Below are 18,435 nucleotides of genomic sequence, written 5' to 3'. Positions count from 1 at the left end.
ACATACTACAACATACAACACACAACAAACAACAACATCTATACCTTCGCACATAAGGATACAAACATCCTTACAACAAGGTATTAGTACTTGTTTTACATTACAAACATTTACATTTACAGCATTTCTCATTTCTTGGTTAATTCCAAAACCGGGGTTTGACCTAAAGGCAAACCCCTAATCCCTAACCCCCCAATCGTCTTCGCTTTTCTGTGTGTAGGTTGCAGGTACGTGGCTGAAATTGAAGATCTGGAATCCTTGTGCGGAGACGAACAGATCCCCCTTCGTTTCGTGGATTTTTCAGAGGACCGTGTGCACTCCGGGCGCCATCGTCCCGTCAACTTTTGCTCAAATTTGCAGGACAACGCCGTATCGACATTTTACTGCTAATTCCAAGTCCGCAGCTTCATCCTATATCCCTATCTCAGTTTATAAGCGAATCTTTCTCACTTTCTATGCATTCCTAGCTTAATTCTTCTATCAACATTCTTTACAAAAGAGGGTAGCCTTGTTGTCTTAACCCTTGAAACTCATTTAGAATCCAATCTTGCATTGTGTGGGATTGGATCTTGTGGGTTTCAACCCCTCTTTTGAATGTAAAGTCTCCTTAAGTGAAAACCATCAACCTTAGTGACCTCCCTTCTCTCTCCTCGGAGTTGGAAGAGGGGAGAGCAACTAGGGTTCGATCGCGATTTTCCGCTTTACACTTCTCATAGATCACCAAAGTGTGTATTCATGTCCTCTCTCTCCTTCCTCTCATGAACCCATAGTTTTGCTATTGATGGTTCATGGATGATGTCAACTTTGCTCTTTTATGTGATCACTTGTGTTTATGTGGTGGCATTTGTCTTTGTGTTTCAATTAGTTATTGAGACATTTGGATATTGAGGTCTCTTCAGCTAGTTGGTTGGTGGTCTTATGTCTTGTCTTCGTTGTGTGTCTTTTGTGTCTGGTCTTGTCCTTGTTTGTCTTGTCTTCATTGTGTGTCTTTTGTGCCTAGTCTTGTTCTTATTTATCTCGTTCCTTTTTTGTTTTGTGTGCTCTTGCATATGTTTGAGTGAGTTAAGATTCTAAGATTGGGGGCTTGGTTCTTCGAGATTAGTAACATCTTATACTCCTTGTGATCTTGCTACGCATATCTCATATTCATCTCTTTCTTTCTTCTACTTTACCGATAGTATTGACGTAAGTCATACTTCCGTTAAAGTGGGGGCTAAATGTAGTTCATAAAATTGCACCGCTAGCAATTTTAACCACATTTGAAGTCCTCACCTTGGCGACGACACCCTCCTTTCTGACCAAGACCTCTTTTTGCATTTTCACCCCTTGACCCCTTCTTGTTTGAGTCCTGAGATAGCCTTAGGACCCTGTCCGGGCCCCAAGATAGGGCAGTATAGGGGCGTGGCGCCCCTGTCCCCCTTGGACAGGGGCACCCTCTTAGGATGGCCCCAAGATAGGTCCCCCTGGCCCTATTTGCACTTCGGGATCCCAAATCTTCTCGATGTCGGCCTTTGGTGAGATAAATTAATCTTCTGAGGCATGTATAAAAAGGGAATTGGTCTTTTCATTTGAAGGTAGAAGGAATTCAAGTAGAAGGTTTTCATTATTGTCATCAAGCATTCAAGTCTTCAAGCACTCATCAAGTCTTCTTTCTTCACGTGTCTTCTTCATTCATCCATTAGAGCAACATTGCAACATTCATTTGCGGGCATGTGTGTGTGTTAGGATTTTGTCATGTTACATGCCATTTCATGCAACACTTGTGATTACATTCAAGAAGCAAAGCAATGATCATCAACAAATTGCAGATCTACAAGGTATACATTTATACATTTCCATTGTTTACATTCAAGCATTTGCCATTACTTTCTTTCAACGTTGATTCCTCAACCGGGGTTTGACTAAGGCAAACCCTTATCTACAACCTTTCTCCCCTTCTTTTTTGTGTGAAGGTTGCAGGTGCGCAACTGTAATTGCCGGTTTGGGCTTCATTTGCAGAGACAAAAGAACTCTTTTCATTTCACGGATTTTGTGGAAGACCATGTACACTGTCACCATGGTCCTGACGACTTTTCTCCAAATTTGCAAGGCATATCCGTATCAGTCTAATTACCTCATATCCAAAGTTACAACGCAATCCCGAACCGATAGCTCCTCATTTCACTCAATTTCTCTCTTTGTTTTACATAATCAACAAGTCAACTCTTCTACTTACAAAAGAGGGTAAATTACATTCCAACACTTGCAATCCACTTAGAATTCACATCCTTGTTTCCATTGAATCTGGATCTAGTGGATTCAACCCTTCTTTTGAATGTAAAATATCTCTCAAGTGAAAATCATCCTAATGACTTCCTTTCTATCTCTTAGATGAAAAGTCGCTAGAATTCAATTTTCCACTTTACAAACCGTAAAATACTTAACCCTGAAACCTATTTACCTTCATCACGTTTATCTCTTCCTCCTCTTCCTTCTTCCTTCTTCCTCCTCTTCCTTCTACCCACTTGGAAGCTAATTTCTTTTTTAAAATACTTAACCCTGAAACCTACTTACATTCATCACGTTTTTCTCTTCCTCCTCTTCCTTCTACCCACTTGCAAGCTAATTTCCCTTTTAAAGGGTAGGGGGAGTTAAAAATGGCATGAATGACGTGGCACGAGTAGGGTCCTTGAATACAGAATAGAGGCCTCTGGTTCTTTATCTGCCAGCGCTCCTCATCTTATTCTTTTTCCATCTCAACACATCATCTCTAATGTCGAAATTTTTTCGGAGGCGGACAAAATGTGTGCGCTCAAGTTGAGCGCTTTCACTCCGACAATTGCAAGTGCTAATATTTCATGGCGTCTCTCGGCCATTAACTGCAACTTCTTTTACTCCCGCGAAGACTTGAACAAACGACCTCATCGTCCTAGACTTAATATATTAAAACCCTCGAGCTCACTCAAGGAAACACAAACACAAACACAAAAACACAGCGTGCACAAGGTTAGCAGCGTACCGCCCAGGTTGGAGAGCAGTAAGCAGCCGAGCGATGGAGACCCCGTCCCATCATCTGATTCGGCCGATGACAATCCCAACAACGCTGCACTTGTTGAAGGCAAAGGGGACGGACCAATTGACGGAGATACGGCGTTGAAGGGCACCCTTTTGGCTGGTCTTGTCCTTGTTGCCGTTGTAGGTGGCCTCGGAAGCGTCGCCTTCATTTACAAGGATCAACTCAACACTTTCCTCATCGATTTCTCTGGCATTCTTGAAGGTTCACTCCTCTTAACTTATCCTATTCACTCCGCTTAACTTATCCTACTCCTCACTCCTCTTTACTTTGTTAATTACTTAATAGCTCTTTGCTTAGCCCCGTCAAGCTGCCTCGGTAAGCCGGAACAATTGCTATAGAGCAGACCGGATTCGAAACCCCACCGTCTCCATGTGAACTGAGCCCATAAGTGTCCGAACATGGTTACCAGCAACGAGAAATGGAAACAGAACAACTATAACATGATAAGAAGTGGATAATATAGAGATTGCAGAAAGAAACATATATCATATACACATGCTTTCCAAAAACTTCAGATCCGATGAAGACTCTTTAATAACTGGAAGGGAGGAAATATCCCTTTTCATACATTTGAGGTAAATGAATAACGCAAAATAGTTTGCATTTGCCGTAGATAAAAGAAGCTGTGACTAATAATTGAACAGTATTAATTGAATGGAAATTAAATAATAAAATGCTTATCTGCATGGAATTTGATGCAGATAGGCTGCAGCGAATGCCGGGAAGTGATTCTTCTAGGTGTAGGAAAATTAGTAAAGCTCAGACAAATGCTTTGGAAACAGTAAAGTTTCTGTTGAAGTGTGGATCTAATCCCTGTCTGAATGTTGCCTTCGCTCTGTCATGAATTTCTGGCCCTGTTTCTTTATGAATATTAGTTGTGTGACGGGAGTTTGCAAATGACACTGATTGTACCTCTTCTGTGTCAAAGCTTGTAAGGAAACCAAGTCAATGACTTCAAAAATGATTGAAGATAGCAAAAAAAACATGCACCAGATGCTCTAAATGTTGATGCAAGTTGGCAATGCGGTAATAAATGCTTTTATTTTGCCTATGAATGTATAATGGATGCTCTTGTTGGATGATCAAAATAAATCAGGGTTGCCCTTTTAAATACAATTCCAAGGGTCATAAATGAAAGGTTTCATGCATCAGGTTGGCACACAATAATCAAGTGGGAAGGGTAAGATCCGCCCTATTTGAGTTTGGATTTTGAAAGTTCAAGGGTCCTTTCTGCAATTGCACATCTTACCTAGGACATTTGTGCAATTGCAAATCTAACTCAATTTGAGAAACTAGTGAATCTAAGAATCAAGGCCAGTCTTTGGAGATGAGTGCAAATGGAGATAGTTAACAAAATTGTGCCATCTGTATGCCTATCCTTGCGTAAGAGATAACCAGGTCAAAATGAGTCCAAAACAAAGACAAAAATGCAAGGTATACAATTTTCCTATGTTCCATGGGCTTGGGGGATGGGTGGATGGTTCTTGGAGATGAGGGGACCAAGGGCCTAGATTTGGGGACAACAGTACAAATATATTTAGTACTTAAAAAATAGTTATAAAAATTGTCTAAGGAATACCAAATGAAACTTTGAAATACTTAAACATATTACATTGAACAATGAAAATGCCGAATATCATTATTTATATTATATTCAAAATGATGATTACATTTATAATACAAATTCAAATATATTTGGCCAATGGCCCAATACCTTTAATCATCATTCATTTCCAAAACCTGCACCAAACTCTTCATCATTTGAATTGTTGGACTTCTTAAGGTCAAGCTCCTCCAAACCAATTCCATCCAACCTTGTTTGTGCTACATCATCATCAACCTATGTTGGCTTCTTTGGATCAACACCTTATAGAGCTGCTAGACTCTATTTGTTTGTAAGCATCTTGTGGTCGATGAAACATAAGGTGCTATGTATAGCTACAAGCTTCTTTGCCCTCCTAGAGGTAAGTCGGTTTCTTTTAGTAGAGTGGATGAAACTGTAAGTAGACTAGCTTGCATTGGCAACAAAAGAATCAAAAACTTGGGACAACACATAAATGGCTAGTGTGGTTGTCAAAGAACTAGGCTTATGCATAGACCACCATAGAATTTGATCTTCCTACTGTGTGTGTGAAAAGTGGACCTTTATCTAGATCTGGAATACACAACACTTCAATCAAGTCATTAGATGCATGGTTAGTAAATCAATAATCAATGAATAATAAACCATTACAAAGCAACCCATTGCCTCCTAGTAGATGCGAGTTTAGATTGCTCTCAGATTGCTAAGCTATCCAGTGACTAGACAACACCTAAATGAAAGATTTTTAAATCTATATGAGCTAAATGGATGCAAGATTTAAGCTAGATATGCAAGATTAATCTAACATGATTTAAGCAATATATGAATATTTAAGCTAAATGATTTAAGCAATATGAAATAGCTAATATGCAAGAGCAAAAACAACATAATAACAATATATTCTCCAGGATTTTTGAATTAGAGATAAGAGCCTGAATTTATAGAAAATTCAGAAAGAAACCAAAGGCTGAGATCAAATGATGATAAGCGGTCAAGAATTTCCAAGAGGAAGCACAATCCAGGTGAATTGATGTGATTGGATGCTTTTCTCAGTTTTAAAGGAAATTGAACTAAAATTAAGATAAAATCAAGAAAAAACTGATTTATTCTCTATTTCATTCAATTTTAATATTTAATTGTTTTAATTGCTTTCTTTGAGATAATTTATCAATTTTAAATTTGTTTTTTTCAAGATTATCTCCAATTGATTTCTTTTCTCAATTTTTAATTCTTTTTTTGTCAATTAATTTCTTTTTTGATTTGTTTCATTTTTTGAAGATTTGTGTTCATAATTTCCAATTCCTCTTTCTTGATTTGTTTCCTTTTTTGAAGATTTATGACAATTTTAATTTATTTTTTAAATTAATTCCTTTTTTTGATGATTTAATGACAAATTGATTTATTTAATTAAATATGCTAGGAAAATTAATAAAATAAATAAGATAATTGTTTAAAATGATTTACTTGGAATGATCAATTAATTAAATAAATATTTAATTAATATTGGTTGATTAATTTTGCCATGTGACATTTGATGATTAAAGAATTAATTGTGTGCTCAAGATTTATTTAATTGCCTTTGGTTAGGACCTTGGTGACGTTGTCGAGATTAGGGGCCCATAGTTTAGATGACCATTTTAAGGGTATTACATTTGCCCCTCTTTGAATTGATGTGCGAGCAACACGTTGATTCAAAGAAAATTTGATGTCTAGGAGATACCAGTTCTGAACTTGATTGATCACGAACTAGATGAAGAGCGAGGTGTTTAGCTTGATTTGAAGCGATGAAGTTGAACAAAGTTGATTAAAGCGATACTGATCCCGAACTTGATTGAACTAGGAATGATAGAGAGCAAAGATACCGAACTTGAACTTGATTGATCAAGAAACAGATCTTACTGATCTAGAACTTGATTGAACTAGATACAATGAGCGAAGATAAAATCGATCTTGAAATTGATGGATCAAGATACGATGAGCGAAGATAAATTGTCTAGCTTGATTTAATGTGATGAAAGTCAACACTCGCTTAGATTGAGTGTGATCAAAGATACTCTTTAAACCCTTGATTGAGTTTAAACGAATAATCAGCTTGATGAAAAGCGATGAAACTGATTAACGTTAAGAGACTGATTCAGACACAAGACAATATCAGCTTGATATGAAGTGATGAAACTGATATGCCCCTAGAGATTGATTTGATGAAGCTTAGCTGCTTGAAGATTTGAAAATTTTCCCGACATTTGAAGATGTGAGGTCATAAGGTCATGAGTATGCCCCCTCGGGAGAGAAATCGAAAGATAGTGAGGGTACATGATAATTAGGCAATTGTTGGCGATGATAAGTTATTTGAGCACAAATGATTTAGAGGAATATCTAAAAATTTAGCGTTGATTAATGAGAAATTGAGCGCAAAGTTGATTGATAGAATAAAATTGAGATTCAGCATTGATACATTGAGAAATTGAGCGCAAATTGAAGAAGAGAATGAGCAGCTGATGAAAGCGTTAAGTGGTCAACGTCATGAAATTTCGACGAGAGAATTGACGTCAGATTTCGATTTCGATCTCGAAAATGGACAGGACAACGGATTTACGAGCTCTTGATTTGATTTCATCGTACTTGTGTTGATTGATTATGAGATGTTCTATATGCTTTATTCTATATGTATGCATATCTTTTCAGTATAGATGAATGAATGCAAACGGAATATGGATGTTTATTTTTGCTTCTTTTTATGCAAATAAATGATGATGCAAATAAATGAGGAGAATGGGTAACTAGTAATGCAAATGTTTATTTTTCTTCATGCAATAATATGAATGCAAATACGTATAAAATGAAATGTATGGGTCTATATAAGATGCTCATGTATGCAGCTAACATCTCAATACACAAGTACTCGATCGGAGAAACGATGATGAAAAAAAGACCACTTAGTTGAGAAATGATGAAGCTTCCAACTCTCATTTAGAAGATAAAGAGAGCATTGTTATTATACCGAAATCACTCTAAATTCATAAAATGCAAAATAAAATGCACAATGAAATGCAACCTAAACCTAGTCACTGGATTTGAAATGCTTAAGTTTCATCACTGAGCGTTTTACAACCACAACAGGCAGATTAGAGTTCCTTGCTTTTCATGTGCAATATTAATTATCTTGTCCGCAATGACCCTTTTTTCGTTCATATCCTTAGACAGATTTCGTAGGGACCTGGATTGCATGATAAAGAAATTTCCTCAAAACAGACAAAGAAATGATGGGAACCTCCCTGTAGCATTCAAATAAGCGGAGTCGAGGTATGTGCGGCGATTTCACCTTAATGTGAAGGCACTTATCACAGACACCCAGCTGATTAGATGTTTTCAGATCATCGGAATCATTCCTACAAGCAGAAAACAAAGAAAATACTATGCCCCCAATCCTTGCTCCTCTTAGTCAAGATAGACTTCCTCGAGTTACGCAGAGGGATAATAATTGAAAACCAATATAAAAGACAACACGGAAAGAAAATTTCATGCATATCTCAAACAGTTTAGTGATTGTTTTCAGTTTTGTTTTGCTTGTGTACTCAGTGATGAAAACTCTTTAGTAGTCAGGAGACAAGTGGCTGACTCAGAGTGGACGACCAGGTTTCATTGACATAAAGTTGACTTGGTTGATACTGCTTAGGACATGTAATGTGCTTTGTTGATTAACCTAAGACTAGGACATTGATTAGTTTCAAGCCATGAGGGTTTTAAAAGAACCAGGATGTCACCAAAGTGACTAAAAGTTATGTACAAACGAAATCAAAGAATTGCATGAAAGTGGGAATGCCAACGTTGCGTTGATAGATGGAGTGCTTGAGTATAAGAGGCGTCTGTTTGCCAGGTTTTCACCTGCTTGGCAGAGATTTTTTTTTTTTTTTTAACCAAGGTGCCTGTTTACCAGGTTTTTACGAAGGCATTTTCTCTCTTTTTCCCTTTTTTTCTTTTTTTCTTTTCTGAAGATTTGTGCTCATAATTTCCAATTCCTTTTTCTTGATTTGTTTCCTTTTTTGAAGATTTATGACAATTTTTATTTATTTTTTAAATTAATTCCTCTTTTTGATGATTTAATGGCAAATTGATTTATTTAATTAAATATGCTAGGATATTTAATAAAATAAATAAGATATGTTTAAAATGTTTTACTTGGAATGATCAATTAATTAAATAAATATTTAATTAATATTGGTTGATTAATTTTGCCATGTGACATTTGATGATTAAAGAATTAATTGTGTGCTCAAGATTTATTTAATTGCTTTTGGTTAGGACCTTGGTGACGTTGTCGAGATTAGGGGCCCATGGTTTAGATGACCATTTTTAGGGTATTACACCTATGTCATATTATTTCTATTCATCATAGACTCTTTTGGATATCCCCTAAGAGTAGTAAATATTCTTCACTCAGTAGGAATGATCTTTCCTATGTAGAATCATACATTTTCAACATGGACTTAATGAACTCCATTTTCTCCTTAGCATCTTGTATAGGGTAATTATGCTAGGCCTTCGCACATTTCACTTTGTGTTCAATGGATAGGCAGTCATGTGCAAGGGAGTGTTGAGTTTCTTCAATTGAAAATAAATGATTGGCTGATTGTCGAATGGCAATTTTAGGTCTTTCTCTTGTACAATGGCTTTCATTTGCCAAACATACTATCAATGCACTTATACACCTCTCTAAGGCTAGGTGCATTAATGTCCCCATATCTAATAACTTTGAAGAGTGAAGTAACAATGACAATAATGTATCTTGCATCAGCCCAAAAACTATCACCCTTCACCACCTCCTTCACCCTTTTCCCTTGCATTGACTTAGAATCAAGCCACTCGTTCCACTATTCTGTTATGACCATTAGTTGCAATGCCTCTGGCAATTCAAGCATCCTCTCCAAGAGAATGAAGTAAATCTTGTCTCACAAGTTTCGAAGACTCCTCAAAGGTCCTAAAGAGTGCATGTGAAATGTGATGGTTGCAAAATAAACATTTGCACATCTCTAACATCATTAACCACCTCTTTGCTTCAACTGATTTTTCTCTGTCCTTGTGTGCATTTTTCATGACATGCGCACAACAAGGATTCCACAAAATATGCCTGTAGGATGCCTCAATCAATTTCCTTATGGATTTGCACACATATGCCACATTTGTCATTACTTACACCACATTCTCAAGTCCAACTTCCTCAATAGCATCTCGAAGGATTTGGAATTGAAATCTAGAATCCTTGCGGGACCTTAAACAATCAATAACCCCAAGGAAATAAGGGCCCTTTGTGCATGTGACATATGATGGTGACGAGTCCGATTATTGATGTTAATTCACCCATTGACTATTATGCTGCATCCACTAGTAAACTAGGTAGACTTCATTTTCTCTATTAGAATTTTAATCTTGGAATGGTTATCCAAAATTATTGTCCTCAATTTCATCTCCTTTGGAGGCACATGTGATCTTATTGTTTTTTCCCACAAACTCCTTGTAATAAGGAGTGTGAGCCACATGGAATGGAATGCCATTGGCAAAGAAGATTTTCCAATGGCACCATCTATTTCATCCCTATTTTGAACATTGAATAGCTTTGTCACTATGTTTGTAGCATCACTAGTGGTCATGCTATGTTTCCCCTTAGGCTATTCTGCTCCTAAACTGGATGTAAAAGTAGCAGAATGAATTGAAACTTGTGGATCTTAGGCAGTCATAGTACTTAGTAGGAGGATCCCGTGGTGGTAGAGTAGTAGGTACAAATGTTTGGTCATCACCTATAAACCCCACAATCTATTTATTTCAGTTCTTTTTTCAAGTGACAATGCCTTACATATGCTTGCATCTTTATTTGAGACTTGATGAAGGTCTGAATTAACTCTTGCAATGCTGCCTTGAAATTCAAGTAGATAGAAACATTTCTGCAACCTAGTGTCTCTTGTTGACCCATGTTGTACTTTAGTTTGGTTGTAAATTGCCTTAAAGGGGACTTCTTATTGGTCTTTTAATAACTTGGAAGGGCAACTATAAGCAGCACTAGCAATAGAACTAGTTGCCTCACTTCTGCCCCTCCTACATTTGTAGTTGGACTCTTAGATTCAATCCCTATAGGCTCTTACTCATCCTCTTCTTCACTCATGTTGCAAGCAATATAATTCATAGTGACATTGAAGAAATGAAATTTATGTTACCATACATATTTCACTAAATTATGCATACGTTCGAGGCACAAGTATTTTCTTTTTGTTTTTCTTACTCTTGGTTGCATGAAGCACAAAATAGAGGATATACAAAAATATGAATCCTTGTTCTTCAAGTGTCATCAAATAAGGATTCCACTTTTGTCTTAGTTTAGATCACATAAAGAGTAGAAGTAAAGTGTTGTCTCAATTTTTGAACTTTAAAAATATTGACAACCCCTACAAATTTTTACTCAAAATTTGTAGTTTTCTTCTCTAAGGCATGTTTTACGAGGTTTAAAACTCATATTTGTTAATGTCAAATCATCGGTGGGTGTGTTTGTTATCTTTGTCCAAGTTTTGGTTGGTTTTTTCTTTCATTTTTCTAGCTTTTTGTGCAATTTCGGGTTTTAAGTTCCTCTTTGCAAGTAGAAACTTTTTGTTTTCACTGCAAGTAGGAACTTTTTGCAGTCACTACAAGTAGGAACTTTTTGCAGTCATTGCAAGTAGGAACTTTTTGATGTCATTGCAAGTAGGAACTTTTTGCTCAAATTGCAAGTTAACCATACTTGCAGTAGGGTCTTAGAAACCTGATTACAAGTTACTTGCAGTAGGGTCTTAGAAACCCGATTGTAAGCATGTAACTTGGTCTCCTTTATTGCAAGTTCCCTTTACTTGTACTCGAGCCTCCAAAAACCGATTGCAAGCCAATATTGCAAGAATGTTAAATACTTTGGTCACTTGTAATCACGCCCTAGAGACCTGATTGCAAGGGATCTTAATGCATGTAAAGATAGTTTGCAAAAGCCAATGTTGTCATATGTTGATGACAGTAGTGATGTAAATTGAAAAGAGTACAATGTCATATGCACAGAGAGAACTTTTGCTGAAGAATCAGTATTACCCCAAGCAAGAAGATGAGGTGGAGTTCATTGGCAAAGGACATAAAAACTATCAATGATGCAAGTTGATGTTCCTGGACAAATACCTTCACCAATCTCGAATACTTAAGTTCCAGCATCTTGTAGTAGCATGAAGACCTCTTAGACAGAGGATGATGTAAATAGAGTCATGTCTTGGACACTTAGATTAGTTTCAATTATGCAATTGTAATTTCTTTTTGACAAATTTTATGTAATGTCAAAAGTTGTAATTGCAAGTAGTCACATTACTTGTATTCTTGTAACTTGTAATTACATGTAAACAAATTACAGGTTGAAAGACAATAGGACTGTAATTTGGAATAAGTCATAGTTAGTTTTAGTTAGTTGTGGAATAAGTCTTAGTTAGTTGGACTTCTCCCACTTTTTTCTCTTAGCCCTCTCTTATATATATTGAAGGATGCTCTATATAATTTCTATCTTTTTGGCAAGCAAGAAAACTCTGCTAAAATTTACAGTGATAAGAACTTTTTGTTTTATACTTGTAAATTGGATTCTCAAGCAATATAAAGAGGACATTTGAGTTTCAGATTTTGTGTTGAAGCTTTGTTCATACATCCCTTGTGTTCCTATGTCACAGGGATATATTTTTCTGCGTATACTTGAGATTCTAGCGAGGTTGTTGGAAAGAGCTTTAATTTAATTTCTCGTAGATTTTGTGCTGCAAATATTGAGGATTAATTTATAGTAGCTAAGTACATAATAGAGAGAAGTAATAAGACTTTGTGCTTTTAATTGTCCCTATTCATAGTAGTTTAGAGTGCATCATATCAACAAACTTTGAGCTGTTGTAAGTTGTACATTGTTATCATTCTAATTATTTTGGAAGGTAGATAGGACAGTACAAAAGTGAAGATTTTGAGCTTTGCTTCTATATTCTCGTCCTGGGGGAAGTGACGAAAGACTTTGCGCTTTCATGGAAACTTTGCTTCCTTTCATATAAGCATCTTGGTAGTTCCTAAAATTTTTTAAATTTTTGTATTTGTTACTCTAGTTGCAGTTTCTTTTCTGAAAAGAGAAAAAAATATCATCTTTTCTATAAAAAAAAAGAGAAAAGGATGTTGTCCCACCCAAGTTAGATTATTGCTTATATATTATAGTGAATTTGTAATAGTACGAAAGGGGGAGCCTTACCTTAGAATTAGGAGAGTTCTAAACTCACATGCTGTGACTGAACCATAATTTTGCTTGCCTTCTTAGGTGTACAAAATTTTTAACCAACATAGAGGATACATGAAAGATGAAATCTTAATTTGACATTTAAAACTAATTTAATAAATAAATTTAAACATCTAAAGGCTGCTGTTATAAAATTATAAATTGACAAAAATTTGAAAAATGTGATACTAAAAGTAAACAAATTTAAAAAGAAATTGTCATGTGATCATTAATTTGATATTTGAGATTTAGGATGAAGTATGAAGGGCCAAATCTTACCTTGAGGCTTGAAGAATGTGATGATTCAATGGTTATGGATGAAGTCTTTGCACTTGCTCTTCCTCTTGTTCTCATTCTCACTCTTCCTAATGGTTTTATTGAACCAATGAAGACTTGGCAAATGTAATGTCCCCACTTTGAAATAGAATTTAATGGTAAATAATAATAATAAAATTAAAATACAAAAGAATAAAAATTAAATAAAAATAAAAATATAAAAGAATATAATTAAATATATTTTAAATTTTGTTAAGCTAACAAATGGTCAAAAGACATGGAATGAAAAGTTGTGACTCCCTCAAATATGAGGTATAAAAGGGAGATGAGAATTCATTTGAAGGGGGGGATAACCTGGGAATCAGAAGTGCAGATCTGATTTAAATAAGAAGTGCAGATCGTATTGTGTCCATTCCAAAAGGCAGAAATAATGAAGAGTTGCACTCTTTCAAAGGATGCTAATGGTGAAAGGGTGTGTCTCTTGCCAAAGGGTATACATGATGAAGAGGTGTGACCTCTTCCCCACATTGAGAGATATAAAGGAAAGGAATCAAAGCAGCCGGTGACATCACCATGGATCAGATCAGATCAGAACTGTTATTAAGTTACAGGCAGTAACATCCTTGTTCTTGGTGGTATGCATGGGGATAGAAATTGGCGTATTAATCAATCAGCATTCAAGGGGAGAACTATTCAGCATCGAACAAGGATTGAAGGAAAAAAGGATATGGCATTACGTTTAGAATAATATCGAACAGCAAGAAGAATAATAATACAAGCAAGGTTACAATCATTTGCACAACAGTCTGAATTCTATGATAATATATTCATTGTGAAATGAGAATATGCATTAGCAGACCCAAGAAAGCATAAAATAAATATATATAGAGATCGGAATTGCTGTCTAAGACAAACACCCAACTGCAAATAATGTTAATGATAATTTGATTAATTTGTAATCTAACCAATACCTGGAATGCACGGTTTACTATCATGTGACAGTGAATTAATTAAGAGAATAATCGGTGGCAAATAGATGTGAAATGGTACAAGGAAAGTGGTGGTTATGAACAGCCAAGAGTCATGCCTTTTGCAACGTGACTTTCATTGCCATTGAATAGTATGTAAGACAATCGTTCCAACTACAAGAAAGAGGCAGCAATAAGTCTGGCTCTCAAACATTCAGTGAAATTGATTCATAGTTGCAAACAGCATACGGCCAGGTACGTGGCATTACTTAATAATTTAAGAAATTCATTATTGAAGATTTATAAGGTAATAATCAATGAGAAATAAAGTTAAGCTGTAATGTATTAATAAAGCAGAATTATGTAAGAATTAATCACAGTTTATAATTTAGAATAGGAGCAGAATTTTATAAGGATTGATAACTGTTATTATATATATAATAAAAACAAAAGTATGAGAGCATAACAATAATGTTAGTATAGCAAACTACATTAATTAGAGGAATATGCATATACATTTATAAGTCATTCAATGCATTTGCTGCATCTTGTGGGAAGAGGTTTGAGGTGTAATCCAGTGGTGATGAGGGGCTCACAAGTGGTCATAAGGACCCTTGGAGTCAAGGAGCCAGATTGCACCCTCTATGCCAAACCCACAAGGTAAGACTTTATGGGTAATGGGCTTGGAGGGCAAGCAACATGGGCCACCAAGTGTAGCAAGGAGGTTGGAAGCAACCATTCCTTGGGCTTGGTAGACATCAGACCCGCTCAACACCTCTCATGTCTCATATCCCGATTTCTATTTGCTTTTGCATTAGAATGAATTAGGTCTAATTATAATTGAACATGTATGTAGGTGTTTGCTTTTCTTTTTGGGTGGAAGTTATCCTCACAAGACTACACTCATCTAACATAAGGTATGTCTCAAACCTTGGTCCTACTTATGTCATTCATGATTTCTTGATTAAGAAATTATTACATTGTAGTATTGAAATAACGATTTGATTCAGATAACAAGAATAGTAATTGTCTCTTAATTAATCAATTTAAATCATAAATGTATTGAAAGTTGAATCAGATTAATTATTCTTGATGCTCTCACACTCACAATCTTTCTCTCTTGCAGGATTGCAATTTGTTGAAACTTGGAAGTGATTTAGGGTGAGGCTTAGATGTCTATTTATGATTTTTAACTTTTTTGTGATTTCTTAGGGTGTGGATGGGCTCATAGACCATTAGGCTAGGCCTACTGGCATTAAGATTAATTTTTTTGATTAAAAAAATCATTTTGAATGCAACGCAGGGGATGCTCAGGCATCTCCCATGTGCTTGGGAGATGAATTGGAGTCTCTTTGAGGGTTCAAGTATGTCCTAGCGTCTTTTTGGAGAGCTCAAATGTCATGACCCCGCCACAAAGAACCCTTAAATAGACAAATTCTATATCAGAAAAATCATCTTATCATATAAGACTTCATGATTTTCTGCGATCTAGACAAAAGGAATTAATATATCAGGCAGCAATGATGTTCAAAATGGCAATGGTTTTATCACATCAAAGAATAGCAGTCTAGAGTCAGCATCGACTTGTGTCTATACAGCGATCCCTGTATAGAGACAACAATACAACAATAAGATTAAGGCACACATTGAAGATTTGTGTTGAGGGAACATCAATTTGTGTTTATACTTTATACTAATACGGGTGTTATTGATCATTGATGGGGAGACCATACACTGAAACAAACAGTGGTTAAGTAATTAAGGGGCATGCCATTAGTCTTGAGGAGGCAGCGGTTAGTTTGAAAGTAAGAGTTGTGACTCATCGTCCTTTCTTGAGGTCTATATAAGAGAAGATCATCGAAGGAGCACATCATAATATTTTACTGGCAATCATTGTTGTAACAGCAGATTGGTATGCTGTGTCTCACTCATGAACTAATACTTATTTACAGTAATATTATATTTGAATTTTATTTGTAATAAGGGGCAGATACATGGCCTATATTATAAATTTATTCGTATTTATACATATAACAGAAATAATGCCAATAAGATTTATATTTGTTAATCAGATTTATATGACAGTTATGCTTAATTTCATTTATTTACGTATACATTCATAATACATGAGAGATTAGTATATTAATGACCTGATCCTTAATCATTTTCTATTGCCCCTCATGAGGATTGGTTGGATTTGTTAGGGAAAGGTGGTATTAATATCTCACAAGGTAAGTGAGCCCCGAGAGGTGGTATGGACAAGTATTCTTGAAACCCTTAGGGAGATCAAGAGGTGGTATGGATGGTTGTTCCTGAAACCCTTGGGCCTACCTGTGGAGAATGGTTTTATAGTGCCCTAACATAGTTATTCCCCATCCTCTGTTAGGGTTGATGATTAGGAAAGAAGTAAGGATTTGGGCTTAAAAATTATCAATTGTATTATATATACTAATTGTTCTCTAGTTTTAATAATCTGATTTAAGGCATAATAAATATAATGATTGGCAGATCCTAGTAGGGGACATTACACCAAACTAGGGGGATGTCTAAGAAATGCCCTTAGAGATTTGATGATGGAATGGTGGGGACATTGCCTTGGAGTCCTTGCGTTTTAGGGATGTCCTTGCCCTTGTGGTAAACTACAATTTTCATTATTACATTTTGCCCCACTTTGACTTGTATGTGAACTAGTATGAGAGTGCATGTCAAAAGAAAATTAAGTAGCCAACATAAAAATACAAATATTTTAACATTCATAAAAAGGATATGGATAGGTTATGGATGTCGCTTCTTGGAACATGGTCCCTTGGAAACTTGCTTAACAACAAAAAAATCAATTAGCGGCATCATATAGGCATAAAAAACAATCAATTGCTATTTGTAATCAATAGAAAATGAAAAAGAGAAAAAAGGTTAAGTTATATTCCACTTGTGGTGGAACAAGGATATTGCCTAGGGCAGCAAATCAATTGATGCCACCTTGGGTAGTAAGTTTAATGCAATACCATTTGAAATTGCCTTTGATCATGTGGTAGTCACTATAATCATACTAAAAAAAGGATTTTAGTGACATCGTGTGCCCTCCTCAAAGTAGTTGCATGCAAATAATGCAATTAAGTTGGAGTAGACAAATATGTAAGTTAATATAACCTTGGAAATCTTAATGATCACATGTAAAGATAACATTATATGAAAGTAGAAAAATATACTAAAGGTATGATTGCGAAAGCACATGTAATGATACGTAGCAACATGCCTCCATGATACCCCAAATAGGGCTTTTAAAACAGCTATAAGTGCTAAATAGCGATCCTCTAAGCATAGACAATCACGAGATGTCATCATGTAAGTCTTAGGAAAAAAAAATTGTCATAAAGCATGTGAATACTGAAAAGCACACAGAAAATACTAATAGGGGGGGTAGTGTGAATCAGTATTTTAAATTTTTAAAATTTGAAAGCGCATAGAATGGAATGTAGAGATTAGTCATAGACACAAGAACACCAAATTTCACGTAAAAAACCTCGGCACACAATAGCTTTCATTAACAAGAATTGGGCACCAGCCCAGATTACACAAATGAGCACCAACTCTCCTCGAAGCACAAACTGCAATGGTAGAGCACCTACTCTACCAAAATAAGGCACCGACCTTTAAATCTTTGAATTTTATATGTTTCTCTTCTTCAAATTCGTTATGCTTTCTTTTCTCAACCTCTACAATCTGATCACAAGTCTGCCATAGAACTCTCTTCACGGGTAAGACAAAATATTAATATTATCAGCATGTACTCCACTTTGATTTTTAATTCAAACCAAAAACCAAAAACCAGAATTGAATGCCTTAAGACTGATGCTTGATGCCTTCAATTCTCATACTGTGATAACCTTGCTTAACCTTTTATCCCTTTAGGACTGCCGTTTCTCTACACAATTTTGCTACATGCACGCCTATATATCTTTTGTTTGCTGCATGACACCTTTTCATCTGCTACACACACTCTCTTATATCTTTTTGTATGCAGCACATACACTTTTCATTTAGTGACAAAAATTATATTCAGTTCAAGCATGCACACACACAATATGCTTCCCTTTTGGACTTCTTTTTTCTTAGCATCACTTAGTCATCTTCTTTCAATGCATGCTAGTCATCTACATTTAAAGCTTGAAACCTCCTTTAAATCGATGCAGCTTCAAATTCGATAACGTATTTGTCATTTTTGGTCTTACTTTATAACATATTGCTTGCACGTTAT

At 35.8% G+C, this 18,435-nt stretch overlaps 1 protein-coding gene across 1 annotated transcript in view; it reads left to right on the top strand.

Moving 5' to 3' along the window:
* The first annotated feature begins 2,648 nt into the window (after positions 1 to 2,648).
* The window catches only part of LOC131062631 (uncharacterized), a 224,925-nt gene continuing 209,138 nt past the window's right edge, over positions 2,649 to 18,435 (top strand). The window contains exon 1 of the mRNA XM_057996339.2: positions 2,649 to 3,256. Coding sequence (XP_057852322.2) covers positions 2,782 to 3,256 — 475 coding nt within the window. The 5' untranslated portion in view covers positions 2,649 to 2,781. The remainder of the gene's footprint in view (positions 3,257 to 18,435) is intronic.

Source organism: Cryptomeria japonica, chromosome 6 (assembly GCF_030272615.1).
Source record: "Cryptomeria japonica chromosome 6, Sugi_1.0, whole genome shotgun sequence".
In the NCBI taxonomy this organism is placed as follows: Eukaryota; Viridiplantae; Streptophyta; class Pinopsida; order Cupressales; family Cupressaceae; genus Cryptomeria; species Cryptomeria japonica.
Note: the sequence above shows the minus strand (reverse complement) of the source record. Positions and strands in the feature narration are given on the sequence as shown.